At 42.8% G+C, this 27,458-nt stretch overlaps 2 protein-coding genes across 5 annotated transcripts in view; both read left to right on the forward strand.

The window, feature by feature from the left end:
* The window catches only part of LOC135485889 (elongator complex protein 3), a 680,015-nt gene that overhangs the window by 569,664 nt on the left and 82,893 nt on the right, over positions 1–27,458 (forward strand). The gene's annotated exons all lie outside the window — the stretch shown is intronic.
* LOC135486891 (uncharacterized) overlaps positions 1–27,458 on the forward strand; it is a 41,012-nt gene that overhangs the window by 7,549 nt on the left and 6,005 nt on the right. The window contains exon 3 of the mRNA XM_064770045.1: positions 21,151–21,269. Coding sequence (XP_064626115.1) covers positions 21,151–21,269 — 119 coding nt within the window. The remainder of the gene's footprint in view (positions 1–21,150; positions 21,270–27,458) is intronic.

A 27,458-nucleotide genomic window follows, 5' to 3' on the forward strand; every position in this document is an offset into this window, starting at 1 on the left:
TAGCTATTGTAGTCAACGGGGAGTTCAAGAAGACCAGAACAGGTATGTGCAACGGGGCGGCGGGCGAGCCCAGCTAAGACAGAAAATGATACCTCTATTTTCTCGGTACAAATGATATCGGATCCAGTAACAAACCTTAGGAATTGGCGCAAATGCTCGTCCCCCATATCTTTCACCAGTTTCGTCAGGAACTTTGATACATCCCTTTGAGCATTTGTCATATTCTCCGGGAATGATATAAGTTTATTAACTTTTTTTGCGGTTGGCCTTGCTCTCTGGTAGATATCATCAATCTTACATATTCTCAGATTTCCCCTTATTTCTTCACGCCAACAATCGATGACGAACATTGGTTCTTGAAGAAGTTCTTTCTCCGCTAGTTCCATCATGGTTGACCGAAGGTTCTTTTCACTTGGTACTCTCCGGACTTTGTGATCATCATATATCTCAACGAGATCATCGGTATCAACTGACTCGAAGTTCGCTAGTGCTTTTTCGACACTTTCCCTTTCAGATGATGGCAGGAACCTTAGGTAGTCGTTCAACAGGCTCTCTTCTTCCTCAGGTTTTAGCGACTGCGAAGGCACCTGCTTCATAAATGTGGATGCTAGCTGAATCGGAAAGTACCCAACGGCTTCATATCCCACCATCAAGATCCTGGCGATAGCCTTCCACTTGGAATGATCAAAATCATGGCGCAAAAAGGGTACCTTGCAGCTAGTGCCCATGGTGCATGTTTTATAAAACTCTTCCCAGAATTCTGATACTGTGTCTCGTAAGACCCCGCTCATGTCAGCCGCAGCTTCGATATCACCATTAGGCAACAGTCGCCTTACATAAAGTTCCTCCCCTTTACCCAGGTCCGGAACTTTTGACGAATGCTTCTACGAGGTCTTCCAAGGTAAAGCCTCGTCTGATCAACAACTGGTCAGCACGTGTCGGGCTGAAAATCGGAACCTCAGGTCGTGGGTGTATATCAGGCACATGTAATAAATCTGGAAGGAAGTCTGGCATGTCTGGCGATGTTATTGTAGATGGCAATGTGGTGACGAATGAAGCCCTGGGTACAGCGCTACTGGTTGTAATTGGCTGGTAGGGCACTGTGACACTGTCGTCAACTGAATATTCGAAAGACCCCAGTGGACTGACTGAACCTAGCGCTGAGCCCAGTGCAGCTGAAGCCTTGGGTACAGCACTACTGGTCGGGGTGCTATGCAGAGAGGCGAGTGGTAAAGTGACTGAAAAGGTATCGTCAATATCACCGAATGGGCCAAACTGAACCTCTATATCTTGCTCATCGTTAGGTATAACTACATTAGCTGCCACATTTGGCGGGTACTCTAACAGATCACATTTTCTGACGGAGTCACTAGATTTTTCATCCTTCATTTTCTTAGACTTATCTACAATATGACAAGTAGCAAGGTAAAATCGCATCATTGGTAATTTAGTTTTTTCATACAACTGTCCAACGGTGTCGGAGGAGTCCAATTCATTTTCCTTGAAGTCCATCATGGAAAACTGATATTCTTCTTCCCCTCCTTGCGCCGATTTACCTCCCGGAAAGAAAAGGGCTTTGGCAATGCTGAGAAGGTCAGCAGACGTCATACATTTGTCTACACGGACCTTTCTCGTTCCGCCACCGCATCTGGAGCGTACCTGCTTTAGGATACCTGCATCAGATACTCGATTCAGCCAACCAATCTCAACAAACCGCATGTTTGTTTTTTTGCATTAGAATTGCCACATGTATGCATGGATGACAGTTTTACCCTGGTTGTTTTTTCGCCAGCTTGGTCGTCCGCTTCCATATCGGCGTCATCATGACCTCTCTTTAATTTCAGCTTTTTCCTTAGTCCTGGCTATCAGTCGACAACAGTAGTTGGTCACCGCTAAACGATCACCGTAGAATTCGACGTACTCCTTCAGGTCCGCATCTGTCATCAGTAAAATGACTTGATGATCAATCTGAAATGTCAAAAATACTTAAACCATTGATTTTATCTGGGACAGGTTGAACGCTTTACTGTACCTGTGCGAGAAGGTGTTGTAGCGAGCAAATAAAATTTATATATGCAAATTATGCATTGTAGACCGCGTCATATTTCCCGTTTGGTGCAATCGGCTAAGGGGTCATTCACAACTTTCTAAATGTTCACAAGACTCACATCTTTGAATAGTACGCTGGAGAGGAGAGTAAGGGCTGTGACGTGTCTTGAACTGACTTCAAATATTAGTGAGGTTAAGATCATAACGGGAACGACAACGTTAACGGGAATGACGCCACAAACTCATTGAAATGCATCATAATTAAAGGGGCACAGTATTAGATTCAAAATGGCGCTTAATACCAGTTAGCCGCAATGTAAAATGTACACGAATGACGTCATGACGTCGCGTAACGAGCCATGCTGCAAAGGTATCTTGTGTAGATCTACAACTTGCCCAAAAACTACCTGTCAATATTTTCAACTAAAATTTCTCGGACCGGACACTCATAGGAGTAATATCTGCATATACGGTTTAAAGGTCAAATATCACAAAAATACAAGTTAGGTTTAAATGAAAGATATTCATGTCAAAATAACGCTCCAATAGATCATTTTTTGAAATTCGGTTCCATTGTTGAAAATAAGCGATTTTTATGTGATCAGGTACTAAGTATTGCGCAATTGTGAGGTAGTGACAGAAATCGGGGGATTTATTAATTAGGGGGCATTAAAAATTCGCAATTTGGGAAATCTTGCAGATTTGGTAAATCTTGCGAAATCGTAGCGACCAGGGTTGCGCCACTTCGCTAGTAATGAGAATAAATTAATCTCGGATGACCGATTTGTTCTGCCCGTATTTTTATCAAGTTTCTCCTTCCTAATTCCAGACCTGTCGAAACCAGTGTAACACAATCACCCTCTCCTGAGCTTCGTGAATGTTCGGTAGTTTCCGGAGATTTGGAGACTGATGACGTCATCTGTTATTTTGTGAAATCACAACGACACTTGTCCACACATCGTTGTTCGCGGCAAATTCGGACACCCATATTCGTTGCTATATCTGTACGATATACTCCAATCTTAAAACAGTCACAGTGTTGCGTCATTTCCATTGAGAAACCCCACAATACATGTACTATTTCAACCGCGGGTATGATGACGGATTTATCTGTTATGGGAAGATTCTAACAGTTCTCTTGAAAGCTAGAGCCTCCAAGGCATCGGTAAGTATTTCAGATGACATATCCGTTCAAAGTTTACAAATTTACATTCCAATTACATTTCATTTGACCTGAATGCGACAGAAACATCTCCAATTCTAGGCAAATTCCAGTGTGATTCCAAATGCAAAATTAACAGATGACGTCACTTCCGTTGCACCTGGTGGCTAATAAAAGAACTATTTTCTCAAGTCATGTTCGGAAACATGGCGGACGCCGGTCCAAATTTGGGGGTTTAAAAGTGATTTTACCGAAAATCGTAAGGTTATATCGGGAAATTCGATACTTTTCTTCAATTTCTCAACAATTACGATTAGGCCTAACTAGTATTTTTGTGATATTTGACCTTTAGGTTCCAATGAAAGTGATTGGAGAACGTTTAAGATCGTCAGATCTGCAACAAACCATACTGTGCCTCTTTAAGCCGGTGACAATTGGGTGAAACGTCATTCGAGTGTAGGTTTGGCCTTCTCGTTCAATATGGCACCGTCAATGCAATTCTTGCTCTAATCCTCACGTAGCAGAACAATCTGGTTTACATGTATGATACAATATCATTAAGAAAATCAAAGTTGTACTCTAGGGGTTTTCAAAAAGTGCACTCTTGAGAAAACTGAAATGTTGTAAATTGTCAAGGACCCGTAATTACAATATTGGTCAGACCCTCAGCTTGAATGAATACCAATCTAATGGTGTTGTCCATTTTCTGGTCTATCAGACAATCGCCTCGCGTCAAGTCTCCATGAAACGCGTCACGCTGAAAGCGAGAATCCTCCTGACCTGTTATTCATGATAAGAATGAGACGATCGCTTCTTACCTTATCTTCCCTAAATTTGACCACCACATTCTGCAGGCCCCGCCCATTTAGGAACTCTTCCAGTGCATCCATATCTAAAAGTATTAATTCGGTCAAAATTATTTTCGCTAAGCGCCTAGTTTCGGTTAGCGACCAGCAGTCAGGTCATGGAATAGGTTTTAGTGAGGGCAAGGCCAATTTGCAACTTTTTCTTCAGTGGGGCACTTTTCTAATACATTTAGAATAGAAAAACTGGCCTTGAACAAAGCAAAGGGAATTTGAGGAGTAGGGCACCAATGCAAGTTGGTGGGCATCAAAGGCCACTGGCCTCATGGCCTTCGTTTATTTCATGCCCTGTGACTACATGTACATCCAACTGCATGTAAGGGAAGGAAAAACGAAAAGCGACTCAGTATTTGATCCAAAATCGTGAGCCAAGGGGGTATAACCTGTGGGCTTATGATGAGATGCGAAATAAACCAGTGGCGAAATGACAACAGGATATTTTTTTTGTCCGATTCCGGTCGGACCGATTCCGTGCCGGCCGCGAGAAAAAAGGACATGGTCACTCCGATTCCATGCAGGCCGCGAGAAAAATTTGTACTGAAAGATTCCGGGCTCTTTTTTTGCACTATTGAGAACTGATTAATGGACTAGATGGAAAGGGTGATAAATAAATTTTTAATGGGGCTTTACACTGACCTCAAACCTTTGGATTTGGCTTTGGAGCACGGAACTTGCCATGTAAGGAGGGCCCCTTTCAGTTGCCCCTGGCTCATAACCCACCCAAAATCCTTGTCTAATGCCTTAATATGTCTGTGTCATGCTATGCATCTCGGGCCGGTGTGACAGTGGATATAGTCACCCTGGAGCCATAGTCCGGGTAGCATTGTATATGACGGATTAAGCCGCACGATCTATTATACCAGTATCATACCACTAACCCTAACCAAACCTTTGACAATGCGGGCCTATTGTCACCCGGACTATCAACACTAGGACTACTATCCCTGTCGCACCTGCTCCACATGCTTTTGTTGTGATGGACTTAAAAATGTTACAGCTAAACATTTGTACTGAGAGGGGTTTTTGAAGGCTAAATGGCTGGCGTTCGCGGGGGGGGGGGGCTGGGGGAGGGGGTTGGGTAGGGCTGTTAGGATGTTCTTTTGGGATGTTCTTTGACTGCATTCGTGAAAATCACTTGCACTTTTTGCATTGAGTTGGCCAAGGCAAAAACTTAGACTGAGAGATTGTTATGAGACTGAGAGGATGGGACCAGGGGGGGGGGGGGGGGCTAAGGTCTTGCACTGTGCACAGAGTTGAAGGGGAGGGCCCTGGCACAAGGTTGTACAAATAGTCTTGTTCAATGCACCTTTTCTTGTAAGCGCACAATGCACAATACTGTAAAATGTACAAGAGTACGATAAATAAACTATATATATATATAAATATCTTGTCATAGGCCTACTAAATTGGGGCCACGGCAGTGGCGGCATGCAGTGAGGGACCTAGACCGGTGTGACGGGGATAGTAGTCCTAGGGCTGATAGTCCGTGTAACAATAGTCCGCATTGCTAAATGTTTTGGTTAGGGTTAGCGGTACAATAGATCATGCTGCTTAATTGGTCAAATACAATGCTACCGGACTATGACTCCAGGGGGACTATATCCGCTGTCACACCGGTATCTCCCGCGAAGATATCTACCGGTATGTTGAATTGCTCGGGTATTTCCGACAAAGCTCGGAATGCTGGATTGAGGGAGTCACCGGTGGTATTGTAGGGGATCCAATTTAAGGTCATTCGTTTGGTCATTTCGCTATTTCACCATTTCGCTGGTTTATTTCGCATTTCGCATTTCATCATAAGCCACCTGTGTACAACGTGCTCAAATACCATCTTATAGGCCTATATAGTTAATACTTTCCACTGAAACTTCGTCGACATCAGCAGAATTTCAAAGATGTTGGGGTGGTTCCAGGACAAGCAGAAGTCGGCTGATTTGGCCTAATAGAATCCATGAACATGATGTACAAAAGCTATCGTTTTTACGACACACTTCGCACCCCGGATAATTCTAGAACAACCCCCCCCCCTTCACGCACACGCACGCAATTCCCCATGGTGCGAACAACTCAATCCCCTTAGTCGCCCTCTGGCGTGAGGGTTTTGGGGGAAATAACTCGTCGGGGAAGGGGTGGGTGCAATGGTCCGGGGGATTGTCAAGGGGAAATTGACTCCCACCCCTCTATCATAACAAAGGCTCTTGCCATGTGCCGCTTCTTTGCCCGCCTACAGCTAACCACTACCGGGAATAACCGTTGAAAAACCTAAGACAATGCGTGTATTCAGTACACTGGTCAGCATCAGGCCTATACTGAATGGAAATGCCATGACGCAATACACTGCCTGCAGCAACATCGAAGCCGCTGTTTCGCCTGACCCTCGCCAAGACCATGCGGCCGTAAAGGGCAATGGGTCTTTAGAAGATGTAACGGCATAAAGCTAAACTTACCTAACTTGCTTACTTCTCCACTCTCCCTGATGGGTGCACGTGTTTATTCCAATATCACGTAATAACGAGAAAAGATCTCGTAATAACGAGAAAGACATCGTGCAATAACAAGAAAAACATCGCGTAATAACGAGATAACATCTCGTAATAACGAGAAAAGATCTCGTAACAACGAGAAAAGATCGCGTAATAACGAGAAAAGATCTCGTAATAACGAGATAACATCGCGTTATAACGAGAAAAGATCTCGTAATAACGAGATAATATTTTATTTTTTATGGCACTAATCTGCTGCCGTAGCTGCCGTATTTTTATCTTGCGCTTTTTTACGCTGTTTTAAAAGATGGCAAGTGTGGTGATAGCGACGAACAGACTGATGAAAAGGTAGGCAGTACTAGTAGGCAAGATGAAAGCTTTTTTTCATTTTGTTAGTAACGATATACAATGTATATCTCGTCTCATCAGGCGCCGCTCAGTGGTCAGTGCTTCCATGTAGAACAGTTTGACCTATAGGCTACATGTGCTGGGCTTTTACAGGTGTAGGCTGGATCGGGACGTGATAATATTAGCATGTAGGGACATACGCACGCAGTGTGTGCTGATATGCCATGGGGATCCCGTTGCTTTACTCAATGTGATAGAAAATCGGCGTTGGCAAAGTAGAGGGAAAATGTTGCGTTTTGGCCTGTGTGAAATGTCCCGCCCAGCAGTGATCATCTGGACCCAAGGTCTGGACCATGCCTAATTTTTCTCTGGCAGATGATCTGGGGCCGGGCTAGTGTTCCCGCTTGACCCGGTGCCACTGCTGATTTGAAAGTTCAATATGCCTATGACTTAATGACATGTCAATTTGAGAGTTCTTTGAATCGATATAGGCTTATTTGCCCTACTCAAGTAATTTAGTTGCCCTTCCAGTGCTAGGGCGCAAGTGGCAGGTAATGTCATATGTCTAGAATGCTAAATCGCTTTTCGGGTAGTGATTTTTACCGGAACGGAACGAAATGAAAAATGTAGTATTTTTTACGGAACAGAATAGAAAAAAACAAAAAAACGAAATCATAACATTACGTAAAGACTATCAAAAAGTCTACATAAGTTGAAAAATAAAGCCACAGACCTAATTACTGAACTTTGTAGCTGCATGTACATGGGAAATTGGTACGCAAGGCCTAATATTTAACCGGTGTAACAGTTTTAAGTGTACCCCTGGGTAAAATATCCGGGGTAGTAAGTCGTGACGGGTTAAGCCGCGGTGTTCCTTTGTGAGTCGTTATGTCACCAATCCAAACTGCAACCCTTATCAATATATACAGATGTACAGGGCTATTGAGAGCCGGTGTAAAAGTAAAAAATGTCCCCCTGGAAAATTCGTCCGGTTCTATATTAATTGACGGAATAAGCCGCTTGGTTCATTATACAACTAACCCTGACCCAAACCCTTAACAATGCCAGGCTATTGTACATAGGACATTTGTTCCCAGGACATCTTTTCCTATCACACTGGACATATTTTTCCTAGGTCATTTAAAACTTCTACACCGGCAATAAATAAGTATAATTGTTTCGTTCCGGCCAGTTGCCGATCCACATTTTAGTTTGTTCCATTCCGCTCGTGTTATTTAATACACCGAAATTCCTTTATCATCTCCCTTTTCAAGCCAGGTTGCCCATGTAGCCCTTGACAAGGGGACAAAATAATTTTTTGCCACTTTTGTCACCTTCCACAGAGCCCTATGGAGATTTTGACATATATATCTCTTCGTGAAGCACACTCAATCATAGACCCTCAGTTTTGCACCCATGTTGACAGTATCTGATAACATCACATTTTTGGCACCTTCCTTCAATCTGTTTGGGCCCAAAGGGTCACTTTAAGGTTTTCTAGGGCCCACATGCACCGGGGTTCCCCGGCAGACACCTATTTTCGCATTACAGTCAAACCGACCAACTAAAAGCTTAGTAATAAACTCAGATATTCGGATATGAGTTAACACGCCGAAGTCCCCCCCCCCCCTTCTTTCAGGGAGCTACATGTTTCCAAAAGGAAAACCGGGAGAAATTGAAATTATCTGACAGCAGAATGAGTTGGACAGATCAGACAAAAGGTTTTGAGTACAGTTCTGAACCAGGCCATGAGGATCCGAACCATATCTGCTGTTCTCCTGGTCCTCATCTTGCTCTCCACTCTTGTCAGATGCAGCTAAGATCCATACGGGATTTCCTTCGAAAGCTGGAAGGCATAATATATCGGCGAAACAGGAAAACTATTGCCAAAAGACTTAAATTTTTTTGTTATCCTGTTGTTTTCTGTCTTTCAGAGTAAATCGAATACAAGAAATCGAACGGTCTGGCCCCTGGATGATGAAGTGTATGATCTGTTGTTTCGATACTTGCATGACGACAAGAAGTGGAAAGAAGCAATATCGGTGGTTGAGAAAAAGGCCTATCGAAAGCGTCAGTCTGGGAATTATTTGATTCTAAAGACAAAAAATCCTCTGACTGGCATGGAAGAAGAAAGAATTGTTGATATAAAAACTCACAGAATTGTACCAAGGCAATTGGAAGAGGCAGACATTGTTGATTTTTATTTCCGTGCTTGTGAAGGATTAGGCGCCAGGAAACTCTCAATAAAGATTTTGGAACAATATTGCGGCATGGGAGAACGGCTTGTCAGCAGACATCTCGAAAAGATTCAGGCTCACCAAAGACGAAAACCGGTGTTTTCAAACAAGGCCCCTCTACGCTCAGTCCGAGCAAACCAAATTATGGAAAAGGTTCACATTGACCTTGTAGACTTTACAGTCATGCCGGTGGAAATTGACGACATAGAATTCAAATATGTGTTGTCAGTGCTCGATGTTTTCTCTCGTTTTGTGTGGTTACGTGCTCTAAAAGGCAAATCTTCGCAAGGTGTCGCAGAAGAACTCTTCAAAATATTTGTTGAGCACGGAAGTCCAAAAATGTTACTTTGTGATCAAGGTGGGGAGTTCAAGAAAGCCGTTTCAACGTTGACCAACCTCCTTCAGGTAAAAATGATACGAAGTAGACCATACTACTACCCACAGGCACAAGGAAAGGTATGAAATATTCTTCTTCCGAGTTTCTAAAGCTTGGCCCACTTGATACAAGTCAGAATGTTTACGGTTTTAAAATTGATTTCCCTTTTAGCTGAACTTGAACCCATACTGCGTCGAAAGTATTTTTGAACTAGAGTGTTATTCATAGCTGCTCTGCGGTCGGTCGTGCCTCTAATTTTCACAACACTCAAATTATTATTTTTGACAAAAAATTGGCATTTTCCCACTGATAACATTCCTATGGCGGTACCAGAACAGTGTAAACCCCAGTGCAGCTGCCGGCCCAGTCTTTAGTCATGTCCTTTGAAATTAGCTGAGTCATCCTCAGTAACACACCTGTTGAAAACCGGTGTGACATGGATGATCGCCCCCCGGAGCCGTAGTCCGGGTATATTGTTCGCAAACTGAATAAGCCGCATGTCAAGAGACCAATGACTGTCGATCGATGATTCGCAGTGGATTCTGTTGTTATCGAACTATGTCTGCAGGGGACTACGATCCCTTGCACACCTGTAATATTGCAATACCTAATTTACGAGGATTTCTAAAACATCGTTATTCTGCTTTCAGATCGAGAGATCTCATCAAACCTGGAAGGAAAAGCTGAAGTTCGACCAAACGGAAATGTGCCAACAGGGCGGGTCGTTGAATTGGGTGGACCAATTATCCATATACGATCGAATATATAACTCTTCTCCGCACGAAGCCTTTAACGGTGAGCATATTCATCGGTAGTGAACCCCATTGTCGATAGATCTGAATAAAGACACCGGCCTTTTTTCAAAGGGGAAATGGTCGAAATAATACTACTTTGCAGACCAGTGACTTTCGGAGGGACCCATGAAATGGACTAGGAATTGGAGCCCCCTTTTTTGAAAGTTCTAGAGTCAAGCCCCCTTTCTGGTTTCTATTATGAAACCGAAAACTGGTACATCAATGGGTGCAATCACAATAGAAATCCTGGGTACAATACTACAAAGGTCGGGTCCTACCTCATCAAAAACGGCAAAATACATGAAAAGGCCTAAGTAAAAAGTGTATATTTTTTTTAGTCAGGACATGCACACATCATCTCAGAATGTAAGCAAATAGAGCCTGCTATACATTTTTGCCACGAACATGTCAGCATTACCAACTTTGCCCGCCCATCATTTTTGTCTATAAACCTAGTCTCTGGAGCAAAAATTAGGTTCCTAGATATAATGATATTTTAAAAATGAGTACCGTATTAGGCCTGACCTAGGATAGAACCGGAGGACCCTTTCATGAACCGTCGGGTTCGATCCCGGGTCAGGCCAAAATATTCATTTCTATAATTTTTTTAGAGCCTACACCTTTGTCATTAATATTTACATTTATGTAGATATACGCATCGTAATGAACAAACGGCTTGCTCTGTTATCTAGGATATCTACACATTAGGTCTATCATCAATTGCACCACTCTCCCTTACTTCAAATGAATTAGGTAAGGATCAATACCCAAAGCATGGCAAGGATTTGAAATTCATATATCAAAGGCCTAAACCTCACATACATACAATACGCGTTGACGGCCATGCGGAAAGGTTTTAATGAAATAGTGAGTGGCCAATAATTAAAATAAAAATACAAACAGCTAGTATCTTCTTTCTCTAGGTAATGATTGAACAATCCACGGTTGCGGAAGTTGACGCTTTTCGAGAAGCTGCTGAAGCCATCAGGAAGAAGGCAAAAGGAGCTTCCAAATCAGCAGCCGAGCGGATGATCAAAAGACGTCTAGGCAAGAAACCACCAAGTACGTACAAGGTCGGAGATCAAGTCTACGTTCTGGTCAAAGGCAAAGATAAGGGAGTAAAGCGAGGAGGACGAAAAATATCGGTGCCAAACGCTGTCGAGGGAACTGTCATAGCAGTAAAGAAATCTAGATACCGGTATAAGGTTGCGTATAACCTGGATGGAGCTGACGAAGAGAAATGATTCTCCGTTAATGACATAACATCTTTGTCTGTACAAGAGGAAAAGTGTCGAAAGAAAAAAGCCAGCGAGCCCATTGATTCAAGTTCGTTTACTAAGTATTTAATGAATTCAAGGCCTTTTTCTTCAGCTGAAGCCATGATTGACTTTATCAATTTACAGCAAGCTATCGATGAATCAATTCGACGGCTGCCGAAATGCTCCGGATGGAAATTGTCATTATATCTAGTAGCCGTGAGAACAACAATCCTGTTGTCATAACACCACCAAATCTCCCCCCACAAAAACATGTCATATATCTGGGTCATATATCTGAACTTCATTACATGAGTTTGGAACATGAACCTACACAGTCTGGTTCTCCTACTATTTCACTAACGAGACCACACCCAGGGCCTTACAATCTTTCTGATACAATACCAATGGATGACTCTCCTGTGTCACCTACGCCTATGGATATTCACAGTGAAGAACTTCGGACGATGGCAAGAGAAGAAAAAGACATTCGTGGAAATTTCGTTCCGGATAATATGCAGCCAGGCGAAGGACTTCTCGGCCAGAACCATAAAAGCATGCTTTGGGCCAGGCACATGGAAGAGAATGGCAACAAACTGAGGAAAGTCCCCGGCCACTATATTCTTAACCTAAATGAATTTGACGGCTTTGATACTTTTGTGGACAATATGCTGGAAACTGATCACGGGAAAAGGTTCAAGGACGATCTGCTCAGGGCATGGATGGCGGCATATCGTCCAAACATCCAATATGAAACGGATGGTGATTTTGTCATCCTTGACAGGACAGCCGCTCACGAATTTGATAAGTGGAAGAACAATTTGATGTAAAGTAAAAATTGCATATTTTCATTACATCCCTATAACAGTAAGTTCAGTTCAAACACGATGTAGAGTTATGCACCAATTTATTTGCATTTTACATTTTTATTTGCAAGTTTTGAAGTCTGTTTTTCAGTTTCAATGATCTCGGTCTGCATGTACAGCTAAGTTAATTAACAGTCTTCCTTAACCAAATGTATGTGATATTGTAAATTGGGCTTCAACATTATGGCTATCTCATATTATAGAATTGAGACAAATAAAGATTATTTTTGAATTAATTAAAGTGTTCGGATGGTAATGATGCATGCCATTAGAGTGTCAATTCCCAAACGATGACACAACAGACAATGTGAAAAGAAACACCTTGCGATCTACCCATGAGCACTTTAGGAGGTCAAAATAGGCCTGCAGGTGTGCCATTTGTTACGGAAAGCTGGGCGGCGCAGAAGCAGGCCGCAAATGGACGAGAAGCGGCACGGTACCTTCAGACTGACGGCTCGGAGGTTGGCTGCATTTGGCGGAAACGTGTCAGCAGCTGCAATTGAGTGGGCCTCGGTCTTTCATGAAGTGGCGGGCAGGCGGCAAGAGAGTGGCCCAGAGGTGCGCTAGATTAGGGCCAATGTAGAAATAAAATTACTGCCCCACCTTTATCTCACTGTGGCCAAAAACAAACTGAAGTGTCCCCCAAAAAAGTCGCTTTAGTGCTGTCCCACCGATGGCTCACTGTGAAGAGTATGTGAAAATAATGATTAATCTTGAAAAACGCTTCCTTGAATGGCCTGCCAGTTAGCGTTTCATATAGTGAAACAACAAAGGGATAACATTTAAGGGTTGAGATAAATAATCTCAATAACTGCGCCCTGCTACATTATCGCCATCTATAATGGAATGGCCGAACCTGCAACTTTCAACGAAGGGGTAACATCGAAGGGTTGAAACTTTCATCGAAGGGTTACTTACAACGAAGCCCCGTAACAGGCGTGCACGTGTTAATCGTTGCGAAGATAATAAACAAACTTGAGGGGTGATACCAAAAAGTTGATCAAAGAGATGGTGTTACCCCTCAAGTTTTTTTAGATATCCCCCTTGTTGTTATTCAGACGGGCTCAAACGGATCACGATGCAAAACAAATCAATATGAACCCTGGCAGGAAAAACAAGGGAAGTCACAAGTAATGACGGTTCCTCCAAACAAAAGCTAAGAGCCTTGCCACATTTTACGACTCCAGCTCAACGCGACTGCAAAAGACTCGATCGGCCGATCGAGTCGGAAATGTGGATGGGTCTACGATTTGCTGTCGCAGGCAGTCGTCAACGTGTACCACCAAGTCTGATGAGAATGAATTGGTGCAGTCTTCTGAGACCGAGTAGTAGTTAGTCATGTAGTGCGAACATCCTTGGGACTCGACCCACTTAAAAGTGTGGGAAGGGTTGCGAAGGGATTCACCTGGAAAGCAAAACACGTCGATTATTTCACAAAGTCTGCAATTTTTCTGAAATTGAGATAACAGCGCCATCTGAGTTGTACTAGTCATGTCTACTTACACACCATTATCATGGCGATATTCAAAGCCACGTCCATTCTGTAAGGCTTTACCCTCTATTCATGCATTCCCTGTCATTATGCTCTTTCATTAATAATGCACAGAGTCATGCAAACTACACTGAATCTTTGAGAGTTTTCTCAAAACGAGAAAAATTGCTGATTGGTCACTTCGAGAAATAATCGACGATCAGTACATTTCCATTCGCCCCATGGTCAAGTAATCATCGCATACTCTGGAACTGCTGAACGTGAAGACCTTCTTATTGAGTTTTGGCTTGAAATTCCCTATTTCTACGATGTATCGTCAAGGGATTACTTAACAGGGTAAAAAAAATGTCAGAGTATTTAGCGGAAATAGCGGGACTTTGAATAAGGGGCGATGCAGCATCTAAATGATGTGTTGAAGCACTGCATGTAGGTACGGAGACACCAATTCAGACAGTTGGTCGAATCGATCTTCCAAAAGGTACCCTCATTAACAAGCTCAATCATCAGGTTATTGTTTTTAATAAGCTGACTTGCTCTCTTCCGTCATCTGCGCACGGGAATGAATGCAGCAAGGTCTCCCATTGTAACTGTGCAGCAAATGAGAGCAGTGTTAACCGTGGCCACCTTGGCACTGGACACGTGTTTTAATTCGCTGATTAAATATTATAGTATGGACACAATCATCGGACAGCATATTTATCGTATAACCGAAGTGTATTGACCACAGAAAAACAACATTTCAACCCGAAATGTTCTTTCAAATTCTTTCAAAATCACAGAAGGTGAACTATCGACAGTATTTTACAATAATAAGTGATCGGAACCCTTCTTAAAATCTTAGTGTATTATATATTTTGAAGCAAATTGTGCGAAAATGTCTGAAACAATCGCATGGCCAAGGAGGGTGATCCGTCCATGTGAAAAAATATATGGATTACACCATGAGAAAAAATCCCGTGCATTCTCGTGCGGTCCAGACTCTGATAGTTGAAATACGTTTGCCACTTTGCGACAATTTCCTTGTAGTCGTTTCTCTATGTCATAACGTTACAATTCGACCGGTCGATGATTTTGTGTGGCGCGACGTCGTCAGGCCGTTTATGTCCCTTGAGAGATTTTTTGTCAAAAAAAGACAAAAGTCCCCTGATAGTGATAATCGTCATTTTCTTGATATTTCTGGGGATGTGTGGTGTTATGATAAATAAAGGATGTTAGCTAGCGAGGAGACAATACCTATAAGTAACAACGTTAGGCCAAGGGGAAGAGCTGGGTGGAATAACGAAACGAATGTAGTGAAGGAACGAGCAATCATGTGGCACAACATTTGGAAAGACAATGGGAGGCCGAGAGTTGGGTTGATAGCCGATATTAGACGACGAACTAGGGCACAATATCATTATGAGATAAGAAAGATCAAAAACGATCAAAAGAGAATCTCGGCCAATAAGTTGGCCAGCAAGGAGTCAGTTTAGAAGGAAGCATGAGGAAACCAGCCCTGTAAAATATTTAGTCGCCCTCCAACTGCAAGCACCCCGCTGATACTACACACAGTGATGATCGGCATATTTACCTTATCTACCTGATGGCCAGCGTAACCAGTGAAAACACTCGGGCTGATGAGGCAAAATTAGAAGTAATTTGGTCGACTACAAGGCAACCAGGATGTGATAGCAAGATCGGTTATGTAACAACATATGTTGACCTCAGCCTTTGGACGGGCAACTCAGCAGGAGGTTACCTGGCTCAGATAAGCTGAGAACTAAAGTCAATAAACTATTCCTCAGAAACTCTCCCCTCATCAAATATCCATCCCCCGGCATCTAAGGCATTTTCCATTAGTTGGTGGGGAATGGTTAGGAGATAATTTTTACAGGGCTGGTTTCCTCATGGTAAAGAAAATAAAAAATAGCACTACCCCCTACCTAATGTCATGGATAATATAGTGGGTAGCACTGACATCGGCAATGTATTCGCTGAAAAATTTCGGACCCTGTACAACAGTGTCTCTTATGACAAAAAAGAAATGGATGTCTTGATGAAAGACATCGACAACGAAGTCAGGAACAAATGTTGTACTGGTAACTGCCAGAGTAGCCATGGTATTGACATGGAGGACACTCTCTTTGCCTTAAACAAACTGAAACCTGATAAACAGGACAATATTCCAAACCTCATGTCAGACCACTTCATTCATGGCGGTGAAAGGCTCCATGTATATATCAGTTTGCTTCTAAATGTAATGACTAGGCACGGGTATTGTCCGAGTGACTTCGTTAAATCACTGATCATACCAATCCCGAAAGACAGCAGGAAATCACTGAACGCTTCAGAGAACTATCGAGGAATCGCTCTGAGTAGCATATTGGGTAAATTGTTAGATTACATCATCATTAAAAATCATAGCAAGGCGTTATCATCTAGTGAAGCACAATTCGGTTTTAAACAAAAACTGTCAACTGTGGATTGCAGCCTAGTCGTACAAGAAGTGATAAAATATTACAACAATTTGGGGTCGTCGGTGTTCTGCGTAACATTGGATGCTAGTAAAGCGTTTGACTGCGTGCAATATGTTAAATTGTTTCGAAAATTACAGAGCAAAGGTCTGTGTCCGGTGATTGCCAGATTTCTAGTGTACTTATACACCAATCAAAAAATGTCGGTCAGATGGGCGAACTACGATTCTCCTAGTTTAAAAACCTCAAATGGGGTCAAACAAGGAGGGGTCCTCTCACCAATCCTTTTCAACCTATATCTTGATGAATTGATCACTAATATGTCCAATTCTGGAGTTGGGTGTCGGATCGGACACATCTATGCCGGTATATTTGCCTACGCTGACGACGTTGTCATACTTGCTACTACTATCTATTCATTGAACAAGATGCTAAAAATTGCGAAAAGCTACTCGGTAGACAACTACATATCTTTTAACGCTAGAAAAAGTAAATTCATGATCTTCCCTCTCAATAGAAATATGCCTATGGTTGAGTTCATTACATTTGATGGCAACCAACTTTTTCGAGTTGAATCAGAATTACACCAGGGTATCTTACTTGGACCAAAGGTTGAGAGAAGTCGTATTGATATAGGGGCGAACGAGCTGTACAAAAAGACTAATATGATCATGGCATATTTTAGACATGCCGATTCATTTGTACGGTACTCACTATTCAAGAGTTTTGCGATGAGTTTGTACGGTTCCCAATTTTAGGACATTTCAAGTAACTATGCTGAGAACGTCTTTATTACCTGGCGGAAATGCATACGAAAAATTCTAGATTTACCCTATCGGACACATAGGAACTTGCTCCCATACATTACCAATGAAGGCAGCTTAGAGTTTACTTTAAAATGTTGCTTAACCAAGTATCTACATCATGTACTCTCCTTGGGGAATACATTTCTGAAGATGTGCGCTCATTTGATCAAAGAGGGCAGCTCATCAATTATCAGTAGAAATCTAACATATCTAGCTGGTAAATACGGGTTTAATAGACATAACGTAAGGAATTTCAACGTGGCAAACTGGACTGCGGGAATCCAAGTTGTAGAAGAAACTATGAGAACTGCACAGCAGATACGGGAACTGATTGAAATGAGGGACTTTGCCTTCGACAATATACTAAATAAGGAAGAGATAGGAGTAATCATAGAAATGTTGTGCACTACCTAAGTTGCTGTATACTTATTCCTGGTATAATCATCTTATTTCGTGGCACAGTGTGTGCTGTATAATATTGCACCTCCTGTTAAAAAGATCTCTTGAAATTTATGTTCTATGCACTCTATTAACTCTGTACTGTGGTTGTACGACAATAAACATACTCTACCCTCGTCTGTTTATGGGTACTTTCAAATTATGCAGGTAGGCCTCCAGGCCCAGCCCCTGCCGGTGTCATTCAGGTATGGAACTATTCTCGGCCATTGATGTGCATTCAACTGGCGCTGACCAAGGCATTTGTGGCAAGCGCTGGCCCTGTCATCATTCGCGATTTTTTATACATACAGCGTGCGCCAGAAATAATGAATCATTGTACTGTGAACTTGGGGCTCTATAGTCAAATTCATCAGTATTCTTCAACAATGAAGAGGACTTTAAAGACTGGTTTAGAGGCGTCCGGGACAAGAGGTTGGCTGTCGCTATTCAAGATATCCAGGAAAGAGCTGCATCCATTTTCGAAGACTGGTGGAATGCATTGCTGCACGATGAAAGACAAGACCTTGTCGAGTCACGGCCAACCTTGCACGAATTTCATGCGTCGGACAGGTGGGTGCACCAGATCTACCTTTTCGAATTCTAGTCCTTCCTCCTCCTCGTCAAGAAGAGGCAATGGTCCTCCATCGACGGGGACAGGTCGGAAGGCTCTTTCAAATCCGCTTTCGACGACTCTGACCGGTACCGTATTCAATGCGTGGACAACGCCCTTCGTTGTCTGTGTGGTCTTTCTTCCACCTCTTCCAGGCTTTTCTCATTTCGCTCTTCATGGATTTCCTCACAGTTAAATCTAGTGGCTGCACGAGCGAAGTGCACCCCGCCGGAATGAAGTCAAGGACACCTGCCAGGTTCATCACTCTCATACCGAAGGCTTCCGTCCGGTGGACTTTGTAGCGATCTACAAGGAGCAGGAATTGGTCAGCTGCTTCAGCCGTCACATAAGGCTCAAACACCGTGTCGAACCAATGTAAAGACCTAATTTTCGGTAGCTTCCGAAGGGTCCTGCATGGTCCTGCCGACCGCTGAGCATCCAAGATGAGGCGATCGTCTGTGGTGCAAAGAAGAGCATTGCGCGGTTTTGCGGGTCATTCCGTTCACCATTTCGTTATGTGAGAACCTTACATGACAAATTATTGACCTGGCCCGGCGGACGCGATGATTCTGTCAGTTTCTGTTTGGACGAACTTGTCACATTTTCTTCCCCAGACGGTCATGGCCATTCTGTCACCATAAAACTGGGGGCCTGTCTCCCTAATGTCACAAATTTGAAGATGGATTGTCAAGAACAAGAACCTCTGCCAAAACGACGCAGAAGTTATACTGTCACCGAGAAGATCTCCTATTTCAGGGATATGGGAGCAGCTCTACTGGATGGGACTGTCGGAAGCATGCGTGATTTAGCCGCTCATTACCGAATCCCCATGCGCACAATGCAGAAGTGGAACCTAAGAGAGCTGGAGGAGAAAGAAGAAGATGGAAGAGGAAAAGCTAGACACGTCAAAAACAAAGGCGTTGGCCTGTGGCCCACCGTCGAGCGCTGGCCCTGTCATCATTCGCGATTTTTTATACAGCGTGCGCCAGAAATAATGAATCATTGTACTGTGAACTTGGGGCTCTATAGTCAAATTCATCAGTATTCTTCAACAATGAAGAGGACTTTAAAGACTGGTTTAGAGGCGTCCGGGACAAGAGGTTGGCTGTCGCTATTCAAGATATCCAGGAAAGAGCTGCATCCATTTTCAAAGACTGGTGGAATGCATTGCCGCACGATGAAAGACAAGACCTTGTCGAGTCACGGCCAACCTTGCACAAATTTCATGCGTCGGACGGGTGGGTGCACCAGTTTATGGAACGAAAGAAGATTTCCGTCAGGAAAACAAACAAAAACACGACAACACTGCCCGCTAATGCCGCCATTCGAGTGCAGCAGTTCCGCGATAACGTCACCGATACCATCGAACGACTCAAAATTGCCATTAGATTTCTGTTCAATATGGACCAAACGTTCGCTCTATTCGAACAACGCCCTTTGTACACTGCCAATGCTAAAGGGGCCAAAACTGTTGACGTTAGATTCTCGAGATCTAACACCAAACTCGGGTGCACTGTAACACTTGTCATCACCGACTCAGGGGGGAAACTGCAAGCCCATATCACGTTCCCACGTAGAGGATTTGTAATACAACTTGCGGCCCTTGAAGACCAACAACTGCCAGCTAATGTAGTTGTAACGAATTCAGCGACGGGATGGGTGAAACAGGAGACGGCAGAACATTGGTTCGACACGGTGTTTGAGCCTTATGTGACGGCTGAAGCAGCTGACCAATTCCTGCTCCTTGTAGATCGCTACAAAGTCCACCGGACGGAAGCCTTCGGTATGAGAGTGATGAACCTGGCAGGTGTCCTTGACTTCATTCCGGCGGGGTGCACTTCGCTCGTGCAGCCACTAGATTTAACTGTGAGGAAATCCATGAAGAGCGAAATGAGAAAAGCCTGGAAGAGGTGGAAGAAAGACCACACAGACAACGAAGGGCGTTGTCCACGCATTGAATACGGTACCGGTCAGAGTCGTCGAAAGCGGATTTGAAAGAGCCTTCCGACCTGTCCCCGTCGATGAAGGACCATTGCCTCTTCTTGACGAGGAGGAGGAAGGACTAGAATTCGAAAAGGTAGATCTGGTGCACCCACCTGTCCGACGCATGAAATTCGTGCAAGGTTGGCCGTGACTCGACAAGGTCTTGTCTTTCATCGTGCAGCAATGCATTCCACCAGTCTTCGAAAATGGATGCAGCTCTTTCCTGGATATCTTGAATAGCGACAGCCAACCTCTTGTCCCGGACGCCTCTAAACCAGTCTTTAAAGTCCTCTTCATTGTTGAAGAATACTGATGAATTTGACTATAGAGCCCCAAGTTCACAGTACAATGATTCATTATTTCTGGCGCACGCTGTATAAAAAATCGCGAATGATGACAGGGCCAGCGCTTTCCACAAATGCCTTGGTCAGCGCCAGTTGAATGCACATCAATGGCCGAGAATATTTCCATACCTGAATGACACCGGCAGGGGCTGGGCCTGGAGGCCTACCTGCATAATTTGAAAGTACCCATAAACAGACGAGGGTAGAGTATATATAAAACACTGCACTCGTGGCTTTGTCATCCAGATCTCACTTGGTGATTTTTTAACGCCTGAAAGATCTAGAGCTTTCAGGTCGAAGAAAATCATCTCGTGCGATCTGGTGACTCGGTTCAGCCATTCATGCAGTTTTCTTGATTGTAAGACTGCCCGGAAAACGAGCTGACTGTCGGGTCACAACTTGCAGAATCGAATTCAGTAGCCAGGGCCATCGCAGACAAACACGAGACAAAGAATGAGAAACCACGACTGCTCGTACCTTTATTGCTTTACAAAATCAAGTACACCACATTCCTGTCGGTCGTATACGCAATGGCAAAAAAGACTTTATTTCAATCGTAAAAATGATATCAACCGTGAATTTTATTGCAGCGAAATAGCTTACTACATTATGAAGAAGATCCTTGAGAAGACGACTGTGAAGGAGCCATGTCCAGACGCCAATATCGTGTGCTGTGGAGATCTTGTCTTGTTTGAAGATAACTGCTACGGTACGAAAATTGGGCCGGGTTTATAAAAGGGCCGTTTACATACTCGAGCAAAAACCCGAGGAGATCCGATCGAATCCGAATACGGTCTAAATTTTCCTGGTGTAAACGCAAAGTAATGGGAACTAATCGAGTCTCATGTGGTCTGATCGGGTATCAAAGTAGACCATCATTTTAGCTGGTTTCATTATGTCTCATCGGGTCTAGTCCTCATTGGTCCGGGTCAAAATTGGTCGTGTAAACGAGATCAGGTCTGATGTGGTCCAATGAGGACTTAAATATACATGTACGCATGCGTATTGAAGCACTTTTGGTACTTCGGCAATTCCTGACATCAAAATCACGTGGTTTTCGCGCGCCAACAGTAGTATTATTGGAGCATATGGATATAAAAGTCCCTTTAAAAATAGGTGGGTCAAAGATAGGTCAATTTTTCTAACGGTTCCCACAATAACCCTAAATACAGGGTGTATGAAAAACAAGTATACAGTTTGATAAATTACCCCCAAATTAGCACTTTATATTTTTGGAAAATATTTTCAATAGATATTGGTAGGTAGGGGTCTAATGCATATCTGTACAAAATTTCACACCCAGCTTTTCACGCAAGAGCGAGCAAGGGCAAATTGCCTGAACCAAGTTAAAATTGTTTTGCACCCTAAGAGATGGCATTTAATTGGATCAAAGACCATGGGAAGGGACATTGGGCATTTGCCTTGTTTTCCACAAAAATTGCCAATTACAGCATTAACCCTTTGGTCACCACGTCAATTTCAAAAAGTATACATTTCGATAAATTTACCCCAATATTAGCATTTTTTATAATTCATAATTTAATTTTTGGAAAATGTTTCAAGGGATATTGGTAGGTAGGGGTTTAATGCATCTCTGTACACAATTTTAGATCCAGGTTTTTACGTATGAGCGAACAGAGGCAATCTGCATAGAAAATCATTAAACTGCCTTGCGGTAAAAGGGACAGCATCTAAATTGGATCAAAGACCATGGAAAGGTAGATTAGGCGCATCTGCCTTGTTTTCGACATCGTTTCCAGGTTACACCATTAACTCTTTGGCCTCCATGTCAATTTCAATGCCATCCCTTTGCGGTGCAAACCAATGTTTACTTGGTTCAGGCGATTTCCTTTGCTCGCTCATGCGTGAAACGCTGGGTCTTAGTTTTTGTAAAGGTATGTATTAAACCCATACCTACCAATATCCATTGAAACATTTTCCAAAAATTAGATAATTAAATCATAAATTATAAAAAATGCTAATTTGGGGGTAATTTATCAAAATGTATATCTTTTTTATATTGACGTGATGGCCAAAGGATTAATGCTGAAATTAGTAATTTTTGTGGAAAACAAGGCGAATGCCCAATGTCCCTTCGCATGGTCTTTGATTCAATTTAAATGCCATCCCTTAGCGGTGCAAACCAGTCTTAACTTGGTTCAGGCAATTTTCCCTTGCTCGCACATGCGTGAAAAGCTGGGTGTGAAATTTCGTACAGATATGCATTAAACCCCTACCTACCAATATCCATTGAAAATATTTTCCAAGAATATAAAGTGCTAATTTAGGGATAATTTATCAAGCTGTATATTTTTTTGATACACCATTTAGTACTGTTTCAGAGGTGTGTTAACCCTAATTCCAACCCTAAATAATTAAAGAGGGTATTAACCCTAACCCTAACACGAGTTGATTACCCAAACGATCATAGGCCACTATGGCATAGGGTTATCGGAGTTGACGTTAAGTTGGCCTAAGCAGAAAAACTAGTGAAAGGGGCTTGGATAGGGAGGTCTGGGTTAGGACGGTATCGTGTGATTGAAAAGGGTGGTAATGAGAAAAGGCGCATGGTATCTTGTGGGCAGCAGTTTACACACAACAAGCCTAATAGTTGGGAAACTGTAGATGACTTGGATAGCCCAGTTTAGTCTCTATCTGAACATGGTTTCTCCCAAAACAAACCAAAGAAGAACTACGATATGTAGGCCTATAGACATTATCACCAGACTAACTAAAAGACTAAAACTCGCCCAACACACCATCTTAGAACACAGAACACACACTCAGGTCCTATATGAGTCCATAGTATGGGCTTTACATAGCACTTCCACTGCATGTAGAAAATCCAACTGATCTTCCAACCGGACATACATATATACACAGTCCAACCACAGTGCTAACATTTGGGCCTATTATCTGATCCCGACATTAGAGAGGGTGATAGGATAGGGTGGTATTTAAAGGATGGTAAAAACCGGTTTTTAAAAAAGAAGAAACTTGTAGGCAGGGCTCATTCCGATTTCTCCAGTTAACATCTCGGGTAAAGCCTGTGTGTCGTTGGCCTTAAAACGATATACATGTACAAATACTGGATCCACTCACCAATAAAATCCCAGGCCCGACAATACCCGATTTCTACTCCCGCCTCGATGGGTCGAGCCTAAGCAACCGGACATAATTGTAGGCCTTTCGCAGCCATAAAAGGGGTGGGATATATTCTCTTTGTTTCTTCCAATTGGTCCTTAATTGTAATATGAAAAGTTCCGCGGTAGAGTCATGACTATTCGTGACGATTACGTTGTTAACTCTTGAATAGATATCCCACCCATCCAAAATACAGTAATGAAACTGTTAAAGCGCTGTCCCGAAATGTCCATTAAAGCTGAACTGCATGCACAAAACCAGACCGTCCCATGCGGCAATAGTAAGAAATTCAAACGATCGAAAGGTCCTTCTGAATACGGCCTGAAACATGATAGACCTCCAATGCTTCGATGCGCTTGATTTCACAAACCGGCAAGCCACAGGCCGATGCGGGCAGTCTTGGAGAATTATGGAAGAGAAAAAAATCTAAATCTTCTCCAGGGGTTCGAACCCGGGAACTCGAGCTCAGAATACGAACGCTCTAACCGTCTGAGTTAGGGGGGCTTTCTTGTGAACTGCTGCCAGCAAATATGTCTTACATGAATGGCGTTTATGCTTTATTTTTGAAAGATGAACCAGAAATTGTATCTAGTACATGTAATAGAAGAAGATACCAAGTCAAAGGTGAACATTGCTAAGAGAAAACGTAGACTCTGCAAACATAATCACGCACAGCAAAGAAAAAATGACTTTCTTCCTGCAGTTGCCCACTGGAAGCCGCTCAAAGATGTTGAACAAAGATTACACACAAATGTTTGCACATTCTATAAAGGCGTTTAAAACGACAGGCATATCAAGCAGCCCAGTGGCCTTGAGGATAAGAGTGTTGGCAAATAAAACCAGAGGTCTCGAGTTCGAGTCCCGATGAGAGGACCTTTTCATTTTTTTCCTTCCAGAATTCTCTGCGAAGGTCCGCATCATCCCAAGGGCTTGCTGGTTTGTGAAATGAAGCGCCTCGAAGCATTGGAGGTCTGTCATGTTTCAGGCCGTATTCAGAAGGGCCTTTCGGTAGTTTAAATGTCTCACTATTGCCGCATGGGGTGCTCTGGTTTTGTGCATGCAGTTCAGCTTTAAAAAGAAATGTTTTAGGGCCTTTTTGAATTGAAGAAAGTCTGTAGTGTTTACAAGTTCTTGGGGTATAGTATTCCAGAGTTTTGCAGTAGATGCTGCAAAACTACGATCACCATAGGTTGTCCTTGTGCACCGACCGCGAGGGTTTGCTTCAAAGCTGAACGGGTGTTAGGAATACCTGTGTGGAGCTGTACAAGACAGATAGAGTGGACCGCGATTTCGCACGGTCAGAATCTTGTGAAAATACTTTGTATTTTCGGCAGGTCAATACACCTTACATATACTTCCTTGGATAGGAGTCCATCATTTTTCGCTCACCTCTGGGGAGCTTATACGACACCGTCGTCCGTCACCGCTAGGGCCAGATGGCTAAAACTTGGTGTGATGGTAGCTTTGGGCAATACGCCCAGACTTATTTTTCTTTTTCGCGATATGACTTACTTTCTGACCTCCAGGCGGCCATCTTGGAAATTGTTTTTTGCCTTTTTGAAGCTTATGGTTGTACGTAGAGTGACAACATTTTTATGGTGGGTGTATCTAATATGGTTAAATGACATATTACCCGGGTTTTTTATTTGACCTACTTTTCAAGGTCACAGAGGTCTAAGTTCACTAAATCACCGATTGGTGGCACGTTTCGTTTTTATTTGAGCTAGAAGGTTCTCAACTTGTGAAGACATATATCTAGGGACCCTCTGTTCTACCCCAAAAATTTGTCCCGCTCGGATTTCAAATATGGCCGCCAGGCGGACATCTTGAAAACTAAACAAAGTCGGATTGAAACCAAATTTCAGGTGATTGTATATCTACGTACTCTCTACAACACCCCTGATTTTCAGTCAAATCCATCGACCAATATAGCCGTCAGGCGGCCATCTTGACAACAAAGTCCTATTACTCCGAAACTAATGATCGGATTGCAACCAAACTTCATGTGATTATGTATCACATTATACGCCAAGTATATCCCATTATAACATTATTCTACGTCATTATATGGTCAGCATATGTCAGTAATGTGTCATTAATATGTCAGTATTATGTCAAGGGATTTATTCAGAAATGCTGACAAAAATTGAGAAGATATCCTGCAGTACGATGGGAATTATTTACGTGTCCTTTAGTATAATGAGTTAATTTTTCGGATATACTTTATTCTCGGCTTTAAACGACCATACCCCAATCCACGATTATGATACTGCAAAGCCACATTCATGAATGGAGGCATGTCTTCAAGCGCGAATTCCGTTTGGATTGGCTTTTAGCGTGAGTCGCGCGCGTCTGATTCGAGTGAATACTTCACGCAAATCTCTCATGTAATCTTCGAACGTTTTCCTGAATATGATGATGTCATCAACGTAGGCCTCAGCATAATCTAAGTCGCCAAGGAGTTCCTGCATGAGTCTCATGTAGGTAGCGCCACTAGAATGAAGACCGAAAGGCATGACATTAAAGCAATATAATAAAATAAAATTCGCAAGTGAAGCAACTTTTGAGTTGGGAACTATTCGCCAAAGGAATTTGCCAATATCCTTTTGTCGCGTCGAGCGTGGTCAAGTACTTCGAATTACCAACCTTTTCTCTCAACTCGTCCACACGAGGAATTGGAAAGGGATCAAATTCAGACACATCGTTGAGTTTTTTGTAGTTTACACACAATCTGTTATCGCCAAATTTATTTTGGGACAACCACCAATGACGCTGCGTACGCACTGACACAATGCTGAATGATACCCATTTCGAGCAATTCAGCGGTATGCATTTTTACCTCGCGTTTTAAGGATTGTGGTAATCGATACCCGCACTGCCGAACAGGTCTGTCATCAAACGTTTTGATGTCGTGCTGAATCAATTATGTTCGACCGGGTTTGTCAGAGAAGATATCTGAAAATTCCTTTAACAACGCCTTGATTCGACGTTGCTGATCAGGATCAAGAGAGGAAGAGATTTTAACATTACGGCAAGTTTGAGTTTCACCATCCCCACCAGGTATCACCTGTGGAATTTCACCAGAATCTTCTTTACTGAAAAATGCGACATTTTCCCTAGACTTCCACTGTTTGAGTAAGTTGACATGATACACCCTCAGCTTCTTGCGAAAAGTACCGACATTGATTTCGTAATCAACGTCACTCACTTTCCTGGTTCCTTTAAACGGCCCTTGCCATTTTACGGTGAGTTTGTTAGTAGTAGTTGGAAGCAACAACAAAACCTTCAACTCTCTGTCACGAGCGTGATCATCATACCACGTTTTAATCTTATCTTGTGTTTTCTCAAGATTTTCCCGAACCAATTAAGTCATTTCCTGAAGTCTTTGCCTCATATCTAGAACATATTCAACAACATTTTGATCACCAGAAGATTCATCAGTCCACAATTCCTTCAAAAGTGCCAATGGCCCGCGGACCTGGTGCCCGTACAACAACTCGAATGGACTAAAACCTGAACTGGCCTCAGGAACCTCTCGGTATGCAAACAACAAATAAGGTAACATTTTATCCCATTCTTTAGGATTATCACCTGCAAAAATTCTGAAACATTGGCTTGAGGCAACCATGAAATCTTTCCACAAGACCGTTACTCTGCTGGTGGTACGGAGAACATGCAATTTTCTTGATATGAAACTTACAACACAACTGTGAAACCAAGTTTGACAAGAAATTTGTAACCTGATCTAAAACTA

This window comes from Lineus longissimus, chromosome 4 (assembly GCF_910592395.1).
Source record: "Lineus longissimus chromosome 4, tnLinLong1.2, whole genome shotgun sequence".
Lineage (NCBI taxonomy): Eukaryota > Metazoa > Nemertea > Pilidiophora > Heteronemertea > Lineidae > Lineus > Lineus longissimus.